Here is a 21,844-nt window from a genome sequence, read left to right as displayed (position 1 = left end):
GTAGCTTTATGCAGATTACCTCCGATACCATCACAGGCCTTGATATAATCAACTAAATGTACTTTCCCTGTGATAAGTCACAGAGCAGCCTGGCAATCGGGATTAGCATTGTGGAAAGCTAATAATTGCAACACTATATCCTGAGCAGCCGAATCTGCAATCATCTTTTTAAGAGACTCCTGTAACTGAGCTATAAAATCAACGTACGGTTCTCTGGATCCCTGTTTTGCAACCCTAAAGAAAGGGTAATTTTCCCCACCTGAAGTGATTTTTTTCCTAAACACTAATGGACACTCCTCTAAGCTGTTCTATGGCATCATCCTGCATGACCAGTTGTGCATCTAAACCAGTCCAGCCACCAACTCCCAGAAGTTGGTCTGCAGTTATATTAATTTGAGGTTGGGCCTGGACATTGTGAGCAGCCTGAATGGAAACTTCATCTGCCCACCAAGTTTTAAATTGTAAGTTTTAAACTGAGCAGGAGTTAGACAAGCTCGAGTAAGAGCATCCCAGTCAGTAGGAACCATCCGACTGGAAAAGTAACATTCTTTAACAGTCCCATTACAAAAGGAGAACCTGGTCCATACTCATTTATAGCTTGTTTTAATTCTTTGAGTAATTTAAAAGGAAAAGGCTTAAATGTAGGTATAATATTTCCCTCTCGATCCCGGGGTGTATTCTAACAGGGAACTGCCAAGCCTCTAAATCACCTCTTGTCTAGCTTGCTGAATTCCTGCCTGAATAGAACTAAGAGCCATCACTCGAGGCGCTGCTGGAACAGTCACCGGGGCTACTACTTTTCACCCAGTGTCCTCCAGAAAAGAAAGATCTGGGGGGACATTTTCTTCAAAATAATAAGTAGTGGGTGCAGAAGGGTAGAGATGAACTTCTCCTTCCTTTGCTGCTTTAGCTTTAGCTGGCAAACAAACATGCTCTGTAACCTCTTCTGTTACTTTGCTATACTCTCCTTCCTCCTCGTCATCCGTGTGAAAAAGTTCCAAGGTGAAACGAACCAGACCCCAAACTTTCCCCATTGTTACCCTGATGCTTCCGAACTCCCCTTCTTACTCACCGCAGGGATTGCTTTAAGAGTACTCGGGTGTCCCCCAGCTAGTTTTCCGTTCCAGCCGTCACTCCGGCGACCCTTCAACCTGGATTCGAGTCCCCACGAATAGACACCACTTGCCAAGACCAGCTCGATCAGGGAGACCTGAAACCAGCGGCGCTAGAGGAATTAAAGACACACACACAGAAATATAGAGGTGTGAAGTGGGAAACAAGGGGTCTCACAGCCTTCAGAGCTGAGAGCCCCAAACAGAGATTCACCCACATATTTATTAACAGCAAACCAGTCTTTAGCATTGTTTCTATAGATATTAAATTAACTAAAAGTATCCCTTATGGGAAACGAAGGGATGGGCAGAATTAAGTGCAGCAGGAACACGCCCTTAAGACACAGATCACTCATGCTTTTGTTTGTGGCGTAAGAATGCCTTTAAGCGGTTTTCTGCCCTGGGCGAGCCAGGTGTTCCTTGCCCTCATTCCCGTAAACCCACAACCTTCCAGCTTGGGTGTTAGGGCCATTATGGACATATCACACTGCTGCAGAGATTTTATTTATGGCCAGTTTTGGGGCCAGTTTATGGCCAGATTTTGGGGGGCTTGCTCCCAACACTACCTCTTTAATTAGAGTACCTACAGTGTGCCTGTAAGATGATTACTTTTAAATTGAAATTAAAGAAATAAGTGTTTGTACAGGAAAATATATAAGGCATATTTTGAAAATTTATGACATGTATTCCTTGGACTTCATGTTAAGCAACTATAACAAAGAGACCTCAACTTACAGTGGCCCAGACAAGACATATTTTTTCCTCTTGCTTAATTCATGTCAGTGGGCTGTGCATCATCAGGCCGACCAAGGCCTTGGGTTCTTTCTACCATGCCACCATTGCAATCATCATGGTTGATGTTGACTCATCAGCACCGTGTCTACATCCTAGCTCAAGGGAAGTGGAGAAAAACAAAATCCAGGTCAAGTGGCTTGCTGTATTTCAACATGACCCAGAAATTGTGCATCCATTGACCTGAGTTTGTTGCACATCCACATCGAGGTCCATGGAAGGCTGAGAAATGTCTTTATCTGAATGCCCATTAACCCACCTAGAAGACTGCTTTATGACTGTACTCCAATAATATGAATAACACATACTTCCTGTAGAGTATTTGGATAATGCAAAATGGTAAAATAAGTAAGGAAAATCCATCATTAATTTCATTTTTGAGATATTGACAGTCATACTTTTTTGTGTGTTTTTCTTCCTAGGAAGTTTTTTAACATACTTGTGCAATTCTCTGAATACACATTGTCATTTTACCATTGCTGTATTATGAACTTTTCTCCATATGATTAATTGACTTTGGTGAACCTCATTTTAATAGCTAACACATGGATGAACTCTTACTTATATGAGTGATATATTGTCCTACTGTGAAATATTGACCTGTTTCCAGATGCTTACTATTATAAATAAGTTGTTACATGCATTTATATTTTCAGTGTTTTCTAGGTTAAGTTCTTAGGAAAGGAATTATTGCCAAATTGTGTTCAAAAAGTTATGCCAATTTTTACTCCCACCAGCAATATATGAGATGACATACTTAACATTACTGGGAAAATGGCCTTAACTTTCTGGGCATTTTTTTTTTATTTGAGAACTCATTGTTTTTGAAGTGACGATTGGAAATAAAAACCCCTCATTTTTCTCTACAATACACAAAAGCACACATGAACACTTTTCCAGCAAGAAAATAGCTTTAAAATCAATTGATTTAATGGTTTATATTTTATAATTTGTTGGTATGTTTATTACCCATGAGTAGTTCTTTGAATGGTCTCTACATGTTATTTACCCTTTTTTCTCTATTATATTTTTATTATTTTGTTATAAATAAAATTATGTTATATTATTTTGTTTTATTTGTTTTATTACGTTGTTTTATTATTTTGTTTAAATAATATAATAATTATATCATTATTTTATTTTGTTTTGTTTATTGTTATATTTTTACTATAAAGAACTCATATATGAGTTCTTTATAGTAAGTATATCAACCTCTACCCAGTATGTCTATTGGAATTTTTTTCTTTTTTTTTTTTGAGACAGATACTGGTTCTTCTCACCCAGGCTGGAGTGCAGTAGCACAATCTCGGCTCACTGCAACCTCCACCTCCTGGGTTCAAGCAATTCTCCTGCCTCAGCCTCCTGAGTAGCTGCGATTACAGGTGCCCCCCACTACACCCGGCTAAATTTTCGTACTTTTAGTAGAGATAGGATTTCACCATGTTGGCCAGGCTGGTCTCGAACTCCTGACCTCAGGTGATCCACCCACCTCGGCCTCCCAAAGTACTGGGATTACAGGCATGAGCCACCATGCCTGACTGGAATGTTTTAAATGCTAGTTTGCTGTGTTAAGACACAACGACTACAAATCCCTTAATAGCTTCTTCCATTGCTGACTCCGTCTCAAAAAAAAAAAAAAAAAAAAAAAGAAAATATCTTCTCATATTCAAATCATTATGTATATAAGATAGTAACATCTTGTTTGTGGCTCTCTTATCTTGTTCTAATGACATCTGCCTTGTAATTCTTTAGTGTATTACCAAATTGCAATTGTTTTAGTTATATAGAAAATATTTACCTTTTCTGGAGCAAGTCTTCTTTCATGATTCCTCTTTCATTATTTTTCTTCCTTTCACTAAGTAATTTTAAAGATATACTTTATAATTATTTTAAAATTTTCTCATGGGAGTGATAAATGTAAAATTTTGATTAGATTTACTATATCTGTATTATAATATATTTTCATTATTATAATACTATAATTATAGATTACCAATTTTGTAACATATTTTGAATTGAAATGTCAAAATGTAATTTCAATTATAGCTACACATTAAAATGTTATTTATGGTGTTATATTCTATATTATACACTATGTTAAAATAGAACTTATTTATATTTTACATATAATTAATTTACTTCTGTTTTATGTTTACACTTAAGGTAATATTTGATATTTACACTAACATATTAATAATGTTTTATATTGCACTAATTTTCATATTATAACAGTTTTTCCATTTTCAAAATATCCATTCTTTTCTTTTTTCCATGCCTCCTTCCATTGATTCCAGATTTCATTTGTGCCTATTAGTTAGGCTTTCTTGTTTTCCTAAAACATTCACATTGCTTTGTTAAGATTATTCTTACTTTGTATTTTTGTACTATTGCAAAATGCTTCTCTTCTATATATTTTATAGCTGATCTTCCTGGTATAAAAAAATATTGATTTTTTGTTAATTGTAAAATTGGCTGTCTAAATAAAACTTTATTGTTTTTAAAAGCTTTTTATTTGGTTAACATGAGATTTCTGTATAAAAAATTAAGTAATGTGCCCTAATGGTGTCTTGTCTCCTTTCTGTTTTGAAAAGTTTGACTCGAGCCTCCCCTCTTCAGGAAATGGCTCATTTTTGTCTCTTTCCCTTCCTTGCAGCATGGAGGAATGTGAGGCTCTTTGCACAAGACTGGCCATAATGGTCAACGGCAGCTTCAAATGTCTTGGTTCTCCTCAGCACATCAAAAATAGGTGCGTTGAAGTTCTCCTTTTGCTTAAATCTTTACTATGAAATCAATAGCATGATGCAGGGTTATGACTGGAGATGCCTTAGAGGCAAGTATGTTCCGATTACCTGCTGGCATAAAACAGGAGATGAAGGCTCTGAGGGGATAAAATACTGTGGCTAGTTAGTCAAAGACACAGCAACTCCCAAACACAGAGTCTAGCGGTCTCCCTGTAAGGGAGACATTTTATTTTTCTCTTCCCAGAAGGACATTGCTCCTTCATTGTAGTGACATTGGTAGGGGTGAGAATAAGATTACAGAGTCAAGATGACCACAGGACACAAAATGTCCTCTTTACGCACAAAATGCCTTATGAAAAGGCTGTACTGTGATGTCCCTCATCTGCAGTGAATCAAAGTCTGAAAAAGACCATCAATGTATAAGGGTTAGAGAGGGTTGTTATGGTTGCTTTCCATTGGATTATGAAAGACTAAAGACTTCTTTCCTGTGCTCACTGATCCTTTCTATTTCTTCCTGGTTAATTCCCTTCATGTATTCTCTTCATTTCCTTTTTGGAATCTTAATGATTTTGTTATCAATTTGTGAGAGCATTGCTACATCCTGGTATAACATTAAAAATAATTAAAGATGCCTAAATACTTGTTCAATTTCCTTTTAATTTGTTTAACCTGTCATTCTTACGTAGAATAATTTATTCATTTATGTTGATAAATCTCTTGTTTTCATTTATTCAGTGTTTTTAAGGTTAGGATTCTCAAGCAGAGATTTGGTAAATAGTCATACGTAAATTTTAAAAACTTTTAATTTATGGAGAAAAAGCTAATGCTCAGGATTGAGATGACATAGTAGGGGGTGAGTGTCCATTTTTAGAGTTAGGCACTGCTGGAACGGTCAACCTCACAGCTGTTTGCTGCTTCGGGTCAACCACTGGTCAGATGCACCTACTAGAAACTATTCTCGGTATGTACACTGCCCATCTTTAATAGGTATCATCAAAAAAAAATACTATTTCATGCTCTCCAACCTTTATGAATGCCTACATAAAGTTTTATAACCCATTCCTGATTGTTGGGTGATTTATGTCTGATTTATGTTTACAAAAGTTTGCTGCAAGAGCCAGCAGGATGAAGCACATGGGGATAGGTTTTCTCTAGCTGTTGCATTCTACATACTGGAAAATCTGTGCCTACTTCCGAGTTTTGCTTCCAATAATGTGATATATGGGTTGAGCATGAACTGTTAGTGGATATGAACTGTAGGACTATATTAAACGAGAAATGGCTTGTGGGTTATTCACGGAAACATCAAACTTAATAAAATTTAAAAAATAATTTGTGGCCAGGTAAGGTGGCTCACACCTGTAATTCTAGCACTTTGGGAGGATAGAGTGGGAGGATCACTTGAGGCCCAGAGTTTGAGACCAGCCTGGGCAACATAGTGAGACCATTCCTACAAAACACTTTTAAAAAGTTAATTTTTAAAAATTATATCCAGGTGTGGTGGGGTGCATCTGTAGTGCTAGCTGCTTAGGAGGTAGGAGGATCAGTTGTGTCCAAGAGGTCAAGGCCACAGTAAACCATGATTGTGCCACTATACTCCAGCCTGCATGACAGAGCAAGACCGTGTCTGAAAAAATAAAAAGTAAAATAAAATAACATAATTCGTAAAGTGCTTATTCTCCTATAACTATAAACCTATAATAAACATATGATGATGTGTGTTTCTATAATATTGAAATAAAGAATAAACGATTGATCATGACATAGATCGTAACAATAACTAGATTTTTCATAAACTTCGGCATCCATACCTAGGAGTCAGCAACATCAGAACCCATTTCTCTGATGTGGAGCTGCTGAGATGGATGAGAGAACTTTTAGTGGGGCTCCTTCCTCCTCCTCTCCATCCCTTTCTTTCCATAAGCATGAATTTTTAGGAACATGAATGAGGAAGAGTAGGGTCTGGGTGTGGGGAAAAGTTCTGAGGAGATAACTCAGGAGAAGGTAAGTGTTTTGGAGAGAAAATTTTGGCAGAATTTGGGCAGGGATCTGAGTATCAGGATTTCCCCGTGGAGAGGCAGGAGGCTGGCGAGGAGGGTCCCTGGCTTGGGCTGGGAGACATCTGCCCAGAGGGAGAACAGAAGAAAGGAGCTACAGCAATCCCACAGAGGTGGGACCCAGAGGGCAGAGCTTGGGCCTCAGAGACCAGCTTCCCCGGGGATGGGCAGGTGCAACAAGAGCCTGCTGTGAAAGCCGAGTGAAGTGAAACCAGGGGAGCACGAGGGTTTAGCCACCTTTAGCTTCTGAACTGCAGTCCTGACTTTGACCTCATGAACAGTCAGGAAGCCTCAAACTTCAGTGTAGGTCTCAGCAAATTCGCCTGTGACAGGAAGCTGAGGCTTGCACCTGCTGTGGCAGTTCACTCGGACAAAGCAACCATCTTTCAGGGTGAAGGGGGGAAAGTGGAAAAGGAATGTCAGAATCAGAAAAATGAGGAGCCACAGAAATATAGAGGGAAGAATGTATGTGGCAAGTAGGGACAGATACATAAGAGGAAAAACAAAATGGACAGTGAAGTGAAATTGCCCAAACCAAAGAACTCTCCCTACCTCACACTCTGCCCCAGGCACAGCCCTCAGAGAAATGGGGCCTCAGATGAGAAACAGCTCTTCCATGGGACTTCAGGCCCCCCCTGAGCTCCCTGAGTTCATCCCACCTTCCTGGGTCTGGGGAGCAAGATTCATACACAAGAATCACTTCCTACCCTAATCTGCGGGTGGCACTGTGTTTCCTTCCCACCGTGTGTTGATTCAGTCGGCCCAGTACATCCCTGCCTGACTGTGCTGTTTGTCTTCCCTCCTGCTGTGCTCATTTGAGTTCCTTTCTTGGGTTCTCAGCGAAACCTTGGTACATGCACTTCACCATCAGAGAAGGGTTTCTGCAGAGGACACCAAATCCCATTCCCATGCTCCTAACAGAGCATTAACACCCCAGCATCCTGCTTCATGCCCGCACTCACCTCATCCTTAGCCCATTGTTTTAAAATATTGTGTATTAATAGAAAAATTGAAGTACCATAAGGCCAACAGATCAGGAGATGACTGCCTTTGAAAATATCACATATTACAGTTTCCAAGAATAGGGGCATGGGACACAGCGTCCCATGACGGAGCATCAGGTCAGCCAGGAGGCAGAGGGCAGCTGGAAGGAAACATGAGCAAGGGCTTTTATTGTGGTTTCTATTAGAAGGAATGGGTGAAATAGGACAAGCAGGTCTAAGATCTGCTAGTTTGAATAACTTCAGTGGGCCATGCAGCATAGGGGTTGTCCCTAGTTGGTAGTACCTGTCCCTGGGGTGACTGGGGAAGGGGGACTGTGGCTTAGCATGTGAGAGCCCCTTAAAGGAGGTGTTAGAGATCATGTGTGTTCTGGGTCAGCTGGTTTGTATTTGAAAAAATGAATTTATGCGCAAGTTGTTTACTATCTTTAGGAATTGCCTAGCCCTGGGAGGGGCAGTTCTTCCAGAATCAGCAAGTCCCCATATTTTCAAAGTATTAGAATACAGAAGATAATAAGCATGATTAATATACCCACTCCAGGACTCACCGAGGCTAAGTGGAGCCCTAAGTGCAGGGCCAATCACATTCTCCCTGCCTGGAGGAAGCCAGACTTGCCCACTTTGCAGAGGAAGGCAGAGAGCTCTGGCTTTGCCAGGGGTTCTGAAGCCCCCCTCCTCTGCCTTGCTACAGACTTTTGTTCTTCCTGGGAATCTTTTTAATAGCTTGTTTCAGAGTTATTATCTACATAGTGAATTTCCAAACACTTTGAGATTATAGAGTTGTATTAAAAGACAAGTTCCTTGGACCCCTGGTCTGTGGATAACCTAAAGCTCTGTGTGACTGGTCTGTAGCAATCATCCATGAAGAAGGGCCTCCGAGAAAAAAAATGCAATAGGCCACTATCTAGTGTGTATGTCTGCCCATTGATATCAAGTTGTTATGCTAACCGTGATGTTGCTTCTCATCTGAGTCGCAATTTAAGAAAAGTCAATCAATATTCGATCTTTTGCTGGTAAAATTGAGGCTGTTTGCTTTTGACATTTAATATTTCTTTAACAAATGTTTATTGAAACCCAGCAAGGGGATGCAGAGGTAGGTCTGATGCAGTTTATGCCTGCTTTGGTGCTCACAAGTGCAGAGAGTGAGCCCTGCACACACCTGATGACATCACAAGGCCTAACGGGGCAGGCAACATAGAAAAGGTATCAATTAGAGTGTTCCGTGAAAGGGCCGTATATGCCAAGTGGTCTCCAAACCCAGGAAAAGTCGAGAAACCAAAGAAGGAGGAAGACAAATCCAGTGTTTTGGTAAAGGGTGATTTCCTGGGGCACTTATGAATGGAAGTGTGGTCTTGGGAAGCAGCAAGACAGGTAGATCTCTGCAACATTACTCCCCAGACCCAGGGCTCTTGTATCATAGGGAAAGGACACCTACCCTAGAGAGACAATTGAAGACACCCCTCCAGAACAAGCAAGAGTGCTGCATGCATCATGGGCTATCATTTGTACAATAACATAAGGGTCGCCTTGATCTAAAGGCAGGAGCACATGTTCTTACAGGAAGGACAGGAAGTGAAGTAGGAATCAGGAGGCGTTCGCGAGACCAGGCTAACAAGAAGTTAGTGTGGCAGATTAGCATCCATGATGAGGTCACTTTTATCTCCACATGGAGCCCTGTGGAGGAGGACGCCTTTTTTAGTTTGAAAAAATAGGGAAATATCTTAGACCTGGAGGTACAGGTAAAATTTGGTTAAAAGGGGATTTAATTCTAGATTGTATTTAGTAATAAAAACATCACTACAGAATCAGAATTTGAGAGCAAGTAAGAGGGACAGACATACCAGTCAAAGCAAAGTCTACATTTCAACATGAAAAGTAAAGGAAATCCTCAGGCTAAGTAAAAGCAGCATGACTATTTTAAATGTTCCTTGAGCAACCTTCGGCTTTGTGGTCTTAACTTCGTTTTTGCAGCTCGGCGTTGTTTCATTTTGGGTTGGATAATTCTTGGTTGTGGGAGGTTGTCCTGGGTATATAAGATGTTTAGCATCATCCCTGGCGTGTGCAGCACCCTCACCCCAATTGTGACAACTAAAAATGTCTCTGGACATTGGCAAATGTCTTTTGGGCAGCAAATTGTCCTGGTTGAGAGCCACCGTCTCAGCTGTTATTTTGTTCGATGTCCCCAGAGACATGGAACATACTGGGAAACCTAGTTACAGTAATAGACCAGATTCCAAAAACATTAGGCAGTCAACCCTGCCTTTCCTATGGCCCAATCTGAAACGTGTCCTGCTCAGTGGCTAAGAGGAAGCAGGTGTATGAAGTAGCAGTATGTCAGCAAATGGGCACAAGGATGGGTACAGGGCGTTGCACACAGGGCATTGTCTTCCCAGAGGCAAACCCTCTGGGCTGTGGAGTGACCTCATTTTGCAGAAGTCCAAGGTCCATGGGAAAGGAGCGCCTTCTTCTCCTTTCAGTCTCAGTACAGCCCCAGTATGAGATGTATGAAGTCATAGTGGAAAGCCCGAGGGCCTGAGAGGAACTGCAACTCTGCAGGCCAAGGTCACTCAGGTGCTTTCTCATGCTCCTCCAAATACATCCCTATCCCACCTCAGTGTCTGTTCTTACTTGAACACCTTGCTTGGACCACTCTCCATCACCGATTACACAATACTCCCACCCATAGACACCCAGGATGATTCTTCCTTTTTCCTTGAGACTTCTCGGCTTTTTCAATGCTTGGCATTTTGTTCCCTTTGCTTGTGTTTTTGTCTTTACAGCAATAATCTTTTCCTCTTCTTTGGCATAAATTTGCCTCCTGCCTGCCAAAAGATCTGTTTGTAGAGTGTTTGATATCCACCATCTTACCTCGTTCCAATTCAGTGCTCTGTTCCTGGAGAGCACAGACCTTGTCTTTTATCAGTCCTACTCTTGCGATACGCTCACGCATCCATGCGATTTTGGAGACAAAATCTGAGGGCAAGGACAACCAGTCCAGTCCTGGAGGCTTTGGTGTCCGAAAACCCAGGGGTACCAAATAAATAGAATATGTGTGGTCCTGAAATGTTTAGGTTTTAGTTCACCAAGAGGTTTAATACTGCCAGATTCTACCTTCATTATTTACTAAATTGGTGTCCTATGCTCTTCTCAAGATCCAGATCTTCTTGTCATAGTTCCTTAAATTATCTTTCCGATACTCATAAGTGGTTAAACAATGCTTTTAACTTTAGATTGGTATTCCAATGTATTTATAAACTGCTGTATGTGTTCATAAGTTAAGTACTAACCAAATTAAAGTTTAAAGAATCATGTCTATGGTTTATCACTTCAACAAAAGAAGTCAACAGTGGATTTCTATTAGTGGGATTTAGCTAAAAGGATTTTCCTGACTCTAGTTTGGGACCTTGTCATGCTCTTCCTGGCTTCAGCCAACACCAACTGCCCCAATCCTGAGTCTGGTGCAGGTGGAAATATTTGTTCAAAATTGGTAACTGATTTCCCAGAAGGACAGACAGCATCTAGAGTGTAGAATTTCGGGGACCCAACCTCACAGGGAAAGGTGGATTCGCTCCCTTCATCATCATCTTGGCCTCATTCCAGCGCTTCCCTTCTTCTCTCCCACCCTTTTGACCCTCCGCCCTGTTTCAACTGGAGAAGTCATCAAGTCCCTCCCTGTCCCCTCTCCAGCCTGCAGGACTCTTTTTAAGCTTGCAAGGTTGTCACAGAGTGGTCCTCAGATGCATTCTTCTGCTGTCCTTCCTGTGGCATTACAAAAATACACCCTCAAAGGATTATTATTATTTGTTCTTTCTGCAGAAGCTTCTCTCCCCTAATCCATTCTCTGCTTCTCAGTTTCTCTAGCCTAGACCCAGTTTACACCTGGGATACACCTGTGCCAGTTTCCTCCCGGAGCAGAAGGGGTTATAATGCTGCTGGATGTCCTCCCTTTGGGCTCAATAAACTCCTGGAAAATTCTCTCCTCCCCTTTTACTCCCTGGCAAAGGAAAATCTACCCCTTGTAAAATCTGTAGAGTATGTCCTAACGCGCAATCCTGGACCATCTCTTAGTGATAATATGTCCCCTTGTCTTGCATCACTATATTCCCTTCTTCTTGCCTTTCTAGCCTATAGATATTCCCCTTTCCTAATTGTCCTCATCCTCATCTTTTATCGCTTTTATCTTCACCATTTATTATAGTCTCTTATCTACTGCTCTGAGCAAGGTATATAGATTATCTAGCAATCTGGATAATAATATTGAGAACTAATTCTTATATAGTGCTTATTGTATGCCATCTCTAAGTGCTTTATACACATGAATCAATTGATTCCTCATGACAGTCCTACAAAGTAGCTGTTATTATTAGCCTTCATTTTATAGGCATAAAAAAGTAGTCGTAGAAAGGTTGAGTGACTTTTCCAGGATTACCATCTAGTAAGCAGAGGGACTGAGATTTGAACCCCAGCATTCTGGTGCTACTTTGCTCTATGATGCATCATCTCATGATTGTCCACATTTGACAAATGAAAGAAGTGAGCCTCCTATCTGTGGTGGAACTGTCTTTCAGCTGCAGCCAGTCTGACTCCAAGCTTGCAGGCCTGGTCACCGTTTCCGCTCCCCTCCTGCTGGAGCACATCCCAGAACCGTAAACATGAATGTGCAAACTCTCACTCATCTTCAATGGCGTCTGCACCAGCCGCTTTCTCGTTGACGTGTCTTTGGGCAAAATTTTAACATCTTTTCCATTCCTATTGAGACCATATCACCCTACTCATTTAATAAATAATTTCTAATTTCCTGAGAGACACCTCTTGTCAGCTAGCTTTTTGATGGGCTCTCACAAAGTTTTTATTTCTTCATCATCCTTCTCTTTCTTTGTGTCTGTATCTGAGAAAGAAATCTGCTTCTTTATTAAGTGTTTTTCTTCTGTTTGATGATAACGTGATCAATTTCCCTTGGGATACCTTCTGTCAGTGGTTTTATTCTGCTTTATATCCTTGATCTTTTCACAGTCACGAGCAGTTAATAACAGAACATCAACCACATAGACTTAACCATATTCATCATTACTTGTAGTAAGAATCCAGAGGTAACTGATTATTGGCATTCCTTAAGAGGTCTTAGGCCTGAGAGTGTGGGTGTTCCCAAAGTGGCTGTTGTAGCTCCACCCAACATATCTATGTTCTAAGCAACAACTAAGAGAAGCAGAGAAAAGCAAAAAGAGCACATGCCAACTGTCTGTTCCCTCTTAAAGTAGCTTTCTGACAGAGTCCCACCCAGCAACTTGTACTTAGGTTTATTTGTCTAAGAAATGTTTGCTTTAGCTGGGCACTTTGCTACTTAAATGAGGTTGAGTTTCTGTTCCCAAGGAAGATAGGGATCATGGATGTGGAGTGGGAAGCCTGCAGCCTCACTTATTCACCTGACTGGATTCTTTTCCTCCATTGAGGGTGGGTCATTAGGTTGAGCAGTTGAGCTGAACAGACTCTTGGGCTTTCGATTTAAGATTGTTATATGCTATGAAAGAGCCCACTATGTAATAGAGATTCATGAGTTTATGTGTGAGCACATGATTTTGTGTGTGTGTGTGTGTGTGTGTGCGCGTGTGTGGCTCAGTTAACAGAGGAGAGCTGGAGTGGAGTGGCACTCACCTAATAGCCACGGGTGGCTAAAACTATCCTTTTGGCACTGAAGTTTTGTCCTAGGCAATTAGGGATGCATCCTCAAATCCTCTGCATGTCATAAATTGAGTACATAATGGTGCCCTGGTAGTGAGCTGCCTTTGTACTTGCAGACACTGAGCATATTCGTAACTCACCTGGAGGGAACCATTAACAGCTGCATGCAGCACCTATTTGCTTTTCTCCTCGCTTGAACCTGATTGACATAGGAGGCTTAAGTCTGACTTGGTAAAAACGCTCCTCTCATGGAGAGGAAATAAAGTATGCTTCTGAAGCACAGAGTTTACAATTTGAAATACTCCAGGTCAATTTATGGTTTTGGGGTGAGGGAGGATAAAGGGTGTTTATTTCGTTGTTGTTGTTTTTGTTTTCTTGTTTTTTTTTTTTTAGACAGAGTTTTGCTCTTGTTGCCCAGGCTGGAGTACAAGTACAATGATGCAATCTCAGCTCACTACAACCTCTGTCTCTCGGGTTCAAGCAATTCTCCTGCCTTAACCTCCCAAGTAGCTGGGATTGCAGGCATGCGCCACTATGCCCAGCTAATTTTGTATTTTTAGTAGAGATAGGATTTCACCATGTTGGTCAGGCAGGTCTTGACCTCCTGACCTCAGGTTATCTGACCGCCTCGGTCTTCCAAAGTGCTGGGATTACCGGTGTGACTCAACGCACCGGCCTGTCTCCCTCCCTCCCTCCCTTCCTCCCTCCCTCCCTCCCTCCCTCCCTTCCTTCCTTCCTTCCTTCCTTCCTTCCTTCCTTCCTTCCTTCCTTCCTTCCTTCCTTCCTTCCTTCTTTTTTATGTTTTATAAAGAAAACACAGCTTCAAATGATTTAAAGAAAATTGTTAAGATTATGAGAATTTACATTTCCTTGAGTTATCCACTGAAAACTTTGAGAACCAAGAATTAAAGTGGAATAAAGTTCAAAGCATCCCATCATAGATGTGTTATATAGCCATCTAAGTTAAAATATAAATAATAGCCTAGAAGGGTTTGTTTGTGGATTTTTTTCCTAACAAAATGAAAGGAGGCAGAATGTTGTTTGAGCTCTCAAGCTACCACTGTCTGAATAGCTGCAAATTAATGTATCACCTCATGTGACACCATATGCTTTAGTGTGGCAACTTTGACTTAATACATCTATAAACCATTACTATAATCATAACATCTCAGATTAACATTGCATCACCATATAATGAAGTGGATCATTTAAAAGTGAGATAGATAATTCAGTCTGTTTATGTCATTTTTCACAAATGGGGAAGGAAGTTTGTACATGAGCACATAAAATAATTTCTGCCATGATGTGGAACTATGGAATGATGTGCTACTGAGTTATCTTTTTCTACATTTTACTTTAAAGCATGATATAATTCAGCTGCTGCTACTAACCACTGAACTAATTCTGTTTACTAGAAATGTTTTTATTAAGAGAGATAGTGCACCTTCATATCCTCAGCATGTTTCACCTCACCTGCTATGTGTAATTTGTCATCTCATTTGTTGTCACTGCATCATGTTGTATGAACACAGTATTGCTCTGACAAAATTAGCTGGGAAGAGTTTCTGATTCTCATGCCATTCTCGTGCTGGGCATTTTGGTTAGCTGCCTCTGGTCTTGGAAATTCAGGTCATGAACAGTATCACCCAGAGCTGTCACTTTACCAAAAGTAAACATTCAGCATTCATTTTCTAACATTTTCTGTAAGAACAACCAGAATGCTTTTCACTCACAATGAAGATGGAGAATAGAAGTGTTGGAGATATTTTTAGATGGCTGAAGTTGTTGGGGACTCAGACTCACATCATGAGTCCTGTTCATTCACACACGTTTATTGAGTAACCACTTTATTAGAGATGATGAAAATGTGATTTCTAATCTCAATAAACTCAGCATAGTGTCAGAGGCAGAAACATAACAATGAATGCAACACGATGTGACAATTATTCTAAGAGACTGGTGAACAAAATGCTGTGTTGTGCACCTCAGTTTAAACCTGCAAACATTACTGAATGTTTACACAGTGCCAGGGTCTTGGGATTGAGTGGGTAATAAGGCATGAACCCTGTAAGAACTGGGCTAGACACACAAATAAAAAAAAAAATTACATAAGAAAGACCATTAGCGCCACAAGAAGGTTTCAAAGCCCATGAAGTAGGAGTTAGGAGGAGGAAGAATGCACATCCATTGTTTTAGGGGAAGGATTGGCACAGGTGGTTTTATGGGTGAGGAGGAATTTAAACCACGTGTATGCTTAGCCAGCTAATCAACTATGAGTGCATTAGAGGTAGTGGCACAGCGAAGAACAATGCAAACCATGTTTGAAACAGCTTGACTGCAAGTGGAATACAGGTGGAATCATGGGGCATACACTTGAAGAGAATCTTTGGGACCAAATCATGGGAAATACTAATTCTAAAGTTAAAAAAAAAAGGGCAAAATAATGGCGGAGCAAAGGGAAGCAAAAAGAAACAGGAGAATAACTGGCTTATTAAACAGAAATTTTTGTTCTCTAGCAGGAAGTTAAATAAGACAAACTGAAGTAAACTGTGACCAAGCACATGGAGAAGGCAGCATGGTACAGGAGATATTGGAGAACATGATAGTAGAACTTTACAGCCGGCTGATCTGAGCTTGAGAAAAGGAGGTGCCTTCGAGTTTGGGACACGGAAATATAGCGATGTCATTAGAGAAACAGAAGTTGGGTGGGCTGTGAGGGTGAGGAGGATTCTGGGTGTTGAGTATGTTCCTAGGGAAGCACTGATGGGCTGTTTGGAGAATTCCTATGAAGAAGGGCTGTTGATATTCATGTCCTTTTTGCTAAGGCAAGAAGCAGGAGAGAAAACTTAAAGTTGGGGGTGATTATTGCATATGGTTGAGACAGAGGAATAAGTAGCTGAACTCCTCACAGCTTTGAAGCAATATTCATAAACTCTGAAGTAAAGTGAGCTGAGCTCAGATTCATGCTGCTGCATTTATTTTAATTATTGCTGAACATAGGCAATTTGCCAGATGCTTTCTGTGTGTGGTCTTATTTAATCTTTATTACATAATGGCTATTGTTGTACCCACTTCACGATAAGGAAACCGAGACCTAAAGAATTTAAGCAGTTGGACCCAAAACAGAGTTAATGTTGAGAAAAGCAGTTTTCAAAAACTCAATTTCTTGACCTTAAGTTTCTTATTCTTTCCATACCACTTCAATCATCTCAACCAACTTTATGTATAACTGACTAAAGAACAAAGCTTTGCTTCAAGTACATGTCATGGACACCTGTGTGATGAAACCTACACGCTTTACTCTTTGTTGAATTTACTTCCTGTGTATTTACTGAGAAAACAGACTATTTTCTTTTAAAAAGATGCACAGACTCCTCTTTGAAAATCTGGTTTGATGAAATAAAAGATATTTAGAGTAAGACTTTTACTCACTTACTACGTGTATAACTTGGAAAAAGTTAACATCTCTGGAGGTAGTCTTTTTCTTCAATGGAGATAATAATACATACTTTATAGTATTTTGAAAAGAAATGGAGGAATATACCAATCATTTTCTCACCTGTGTTAATCCATTTGCTGTTACTATAACAGAATACCAGAGACTGGGTAGTTTATAAAGGACAGAGGTTCATTTAGTTAAGAATTCTGGAGGCTAGGAAGTCCTAGATTTGGTGGCTGCCTCTGGTCAGCTTCTGGTGAGGGTCTAGTGCTGCTGGAAAGCCTGGCAGAAGCACAGAAGTGTAAGTGCAAGCTAAAAGAGACAAGCACAAGGGGTCAAGTTTGCTATGTAACAACCCACTTTAATGAGAACTAACCCAGTTCCCTGAGAACGAACCCAGTCTCTAAAGAACAGCATTAATCCCTTCATGGAGGAAGAGTCTCCATGACCCAAACACCTCCCACTTAGTCCTATGTCCCAATACTACCACATTGAGGAATTGAGGTTCCAGTACATGAACTTCTGGGGGACATGCTCAAACCATAGCACCACCTGAGCATGTTATGCTTTCTCTTTCCCCCGCTGTAAAGTTCTTTCCCCCGCTGTAAAGTTCTTTCCCAAGAAAAACACAAGACTAGTTTCTTCAGTTCTCTGCTCAACTGTCCCCTCTTCAGAGAGGTGTCCAGTATTGATTGTAATTATTCATAGAAGCAGAAGAATACCTGGATGTTACCTCACAACATGCCTACATAGGAATAAGACTGTTTTCCAGCTTTCCCTACAGCTACATGTGGCCAAAGAGTTATAGTAAGAAGAGATGTCCACAAGGTCAGGGATATGAATTTGCAAGGAGGGACATCCCTGATTCTTCCTTTCTTCCTTCCTTTTAATTTATGCAGAGGTGATGGCTACAGTTGAAGCAGCCATCTTGAGCCACGAGGAAATCTTAGCAATGGAGACCTGTGAAGCAGAGCAGTAATACAGAATGAGCCAAAGGAATGCTTTTTCTGCTCTGGCTGCCTGACTTCAGACTTTAAACATTAACATCCTTACTGTTTTGGGCTTTCTGTCACTGTACATGCATCTGAACAGACTAATATTCCCTGTGACATATTAAATATAGCATTAATTGATTTACTTAGAGGTTATTGTCTACCTCTGCCCAGTAGAATGTAAACTTTCTGAGGGTAAAACCTTTGCTTCTGTTTACTTCTGTATCCTTACCATTTGAAATAGTGCCTGGTACATAAATGTGCTCAATATATTTGTTGAACAAATGAATGAATGTATTAATAATGAATGTAAAAATTCCTAGTACATGGCAGCTTTTTGCTTAATGGGAATTCCTTTCAGAATGCTGCAACTAGACTCTAAAAGACCAATCAGATGAGGCCACTCAAGCATTCAGCTTCTGCCTAGCTTAATGAACAACAACCACTACTAAGAACAATGACCAACCTCTTTGATGGAGACTTTTACTCTGATCCCATTTATCTTTAGGCAGGGTGAAGCCTGCTTTCTCTCAAAACAGTCTGCATTATTCATTATTAGTTTGCTGCTTTTCGAAACTGGACTCTGTCTGCCTTTGGCATCTCCACTAACAGAAACTATCAGGTATATGATTCAGGCCTAATTGCTGCCATGGCCTTGGCAATATTGTGCTGTCACCTTCTCTGCTGGATAGCCAGACTTAGCTCTGGTGTACACCGGCTTGCCAAGAATTAATGTGCATTGCAGACAGCAAAAATATGCCGTTCCAGAATCCAACTGTACACTATGGGATTATGATTTCCTATTGTAAATACAGCCAAGGCACAAGAAAACACAGCCTAACCAAGGAAATGGATTTCTTTATTCCAGGTTTAAAATGTATCAGGATTGGGATTTGGGAGAAGGTTTACTTACTCTGAGTTCAAACTATCAACCTAAAATGTGTGTGTGTATGTGTGTGTTGTGTGTGTGTGTGTGTATTTTCAAATGCACCAGCCCAGAACATTTCTTTGTTTCATAGTTATCTTACAAATTTTATTTTTTCATTCCATTTTGATAAAAGGACAAAAAAATTCCTAAAGCATCAGTTACATTTTGGTAAAAAAACGTGCTGCAAAGTCTGTAAAAACTCAGTGGCTTAAAAAATCTTCATTTGCCCTCAAGAACCTGCAGGTTTTATGGAGATGGGCTGGCCTGGGCTGGATTTGTTCACCTGTCCCTTGTCATCCTGGTATTGGTGTCTGGAATGTTGAGGCACCAGAATGGACAGGCCAAGCTTCACAAGCATGAATCAAGTCTCTGGTCACATCACAGCTACTAATGTCCTTTTAGCCGAATCAAGTCACATGGCTAGCCCAAAATAAACGGGTAGGAAGGTAGTCCCACCCATAGTGGAAGAACACTACATATAGCTACATGGCAAAGGACACAGATGTAGGAATGAGAAGAATTGGAGCCATATTTATAATCTACTGCAATCTCCAAGCATTTTTACCAATTTTAAAAATTATTATTATCTATTTCTTGGTCATTTTTGTTCTACTTTTCCTTTTAGGAGAGTTTCCTAGATTTAAAATTTTTATGTGTTTTGAAGATCTTTTTGTTTTTAGATTACTACTCTAAATATTTTATATAATATCCTGTCAATATTTCAAGGATAAAATGTCTTTTATTACTTTTTTAAAAAACTTTTGGTTTTAGGGGTACATGTGTGGATTTCTTATACAGGTAAATTTCATGTCATGGGTGTTTCGTGTACAGGTTATTTCATCACCCAGGTAATACACGTAGCATCCTATAGGTAGTTAGTTTCTTAATCCTCATTCTCCTCTCATCCTCCACCCTCAAGTAGGCTCCAGTTTCTTTTTGTGTGTGTGTGTGTGTGTGTGTGTGTGTGTGTGTGTCCAGCATTTATTTCCTCTTGATTTTCTTTTCTTTTCTTTTTTTTTTTTATTGTTGTACTTTAAGTTCTAGGGTACATGTGCACAACATGCAAGTTTGTTACATATGTATACATGTGCCATGTTGGTGTGCTGCACCCATTAACTCGTCATTTACATTAGGTGTATCTCCTAATGCTATCCAGTTTCTATTATTCCTTTCTTTGTGTTCATGCATACTCGTTTAGCTTCCACATGTAAGTGTGAACATGTGGTATCTGATTTTCTGTTTCTGCAGCAGTTCAGTTAGGTTAATGGGCCCCAGTTCCATCCATGTTGCTGCAGAAGACAAGATCCTGTTCTTTTTTTGACTGCACAGTATTCCGTGGTATATATGTACTACATTTTCATTATTTAGTTGATGGTCATTTAGGTTGATTCCATGTCTTTGCTATCATGAATAGGTGCTGCAACAAACATATACATGCATGTGTCTTTAAGGTGAAATGATTTGTATTCCTTTGGGTATATACCCAATAATGGGATTACTGGGTTGAATGGCAGCTCTGTTTTAAGTTTTTGGGAAGTCACCAAACCGCTTTCCACAGTGGCTGAACTAATTTACATTCCCACCAACAGTGGATAGGCATTCCCATTTCTCTACAGCCTTGCCAGCGTGTTATCTTTTTTTTCTTTTTAATAATAGCCATCCTGACTGGTATGAAATAGTATTTCACTGTGGGTTTGATTTGCACTCCTCTGATGATTAGCAATGATGAGTGTTTTTTTCATATGTTTGTTGGCTGCTTGTAGATCTTCTTTTCAGAAGTGTCTGTTCATATCTTTTGCCCATTTTTTAATGGGGTTATTTGTTTTTCGCTTGTTAAGTTCCTTGTAGATTCTGTATATTAGACCTTTGTTGGGTGCATAGTTTGGAAATATTTTCTCTCATTCTGTGGGTTGTCTTTTTATTTTTTACTCTGTTGATAGTTTCTTTTGCTTTGCAAAAGCCCTTCAGTTTAATTAGGTCTCACTTGTCAGTTTTTATTTTTGTTGGAATTGCTTTTGAGGACTTAGTCATAAATTCTCTATCAAGGTTGATGTTCAGAATGATATTTCTTAGATTTTCTGCTGTGTTTTTTATTCTTTTCTTTTCTTTTTTTTTTTTTTTTTTTTTTTTTGTGTGTAGTCTTATATTTAAATCTTCAGTCCACTCTAATTTTTATACGTGGTAAAAGATGTAGGTCCAGTTTCATTCTTTTGCATATGGCTAGCCACTTATCCCAGCACTATTTATTAAATAGGTAGTCCTTTCCCCATTGTTTATTTTTGTCAACTTTGCTAAAGATTTGATAGTTGTAGGTGTACAATTTTATTTCTGGATTCTCTATTCTTTTCCATTGGTCTATGTGTCTGTTTTTGTACCAGTACCATGATGTTTTGGTTATTGTAGCCTTATAGCACAGTTTGAATTCAGATAATATAGTGGCTCCAGCTTTGTTCTTTTTTATTAAGATTGCTTTAACTATTGGAGCTTTTTCTTTCTTTTTATTTTTTTTGGTTCCATATGAGTTATAGAATAGTGCTCTTTGGGTATTTTTATATGGGTTTATTTGTCTTTATTATTTAGTTGAGATATATATCTATATCTCTATCTTCTGGATGCCAATTTCTTATCAGGTGAATTTTTCCCATTTTGTGGGCTGTCTTTTCATAATTCAGATATTGCCCTTGAAAGCACAAACGTGTTTAATTTTGTTAATACTTAATTAATCTTTTTTTTTCTTTTGTTGTTCGTGATTTTTGTGTCATATCCAAGGATTCATTGCCAAATCCAAGGTCATGAAGATTTACCCCCAGGTGTTTTTTCTAAATGTTTTATAGTTTTAGCACTTTCATTTAAGTCTTTGATTCATCTTTAGTAATTTTTTTTTTTTTGTATTAACTGTGTGTGAGGTAGGGTCCCAACTTCATTTATTTACAAGTGGTACTCACAATAGGATATACCTGTAGATCAGTAAAATAGATTTCAGAGTCCAGGAGTAAACCCTGGGCTTTATGGTCAACTGATTTTTGCAAGGGTGCTAAGAACATTTGATGTTGAAAAGATTATTCAGACATTTTGGTGTATGTGCTTGGCTGAGGAGTCAATG

General features: G+C 39.7%; 1 protein-coding gene across 1 annotated transcript in view; it reads left to right on the top strand.

Annotated features, from left to right (window-relative positions):
- ABCA13 (ATP binding cassette subfamily A member 13) overlaps positions 1 to 21,844 on the top strand; it is a 513,939-nt gene that overhangs the window by 477,405 nt on the left and 14,690 nt on the right. Inside the window, exon 59 of the mRNA XM_077997982.1 lies at positions 4,558 to 4,650. Coding sequence (XP_077854108.1) covers positions 4,558 to 4,650 — 93 coding nt within the window. The remainder of the gene's footprint in view (positions 1 to 4,557; positions 4,651 to 21,844) is intronic.

This window comes from Macaca mulatta, chromosome 3, assembly GCF_049350105.2.
Source record: "Macaca mulatta isolate MMU2019108-1 chromosome 3, T2T-MMU8v2.0, whole genome shotgun sequence".
NCBI lineage: Eukaryota > Metazoa > Chordata > Mammalia > Primates > Cercopithecidae > Macaca > Macaca mulatta.
Note: the sequence above shows the minus strand (reverse complement) of the source record. Positions and strands in the feature narration are given on the sequence as shown.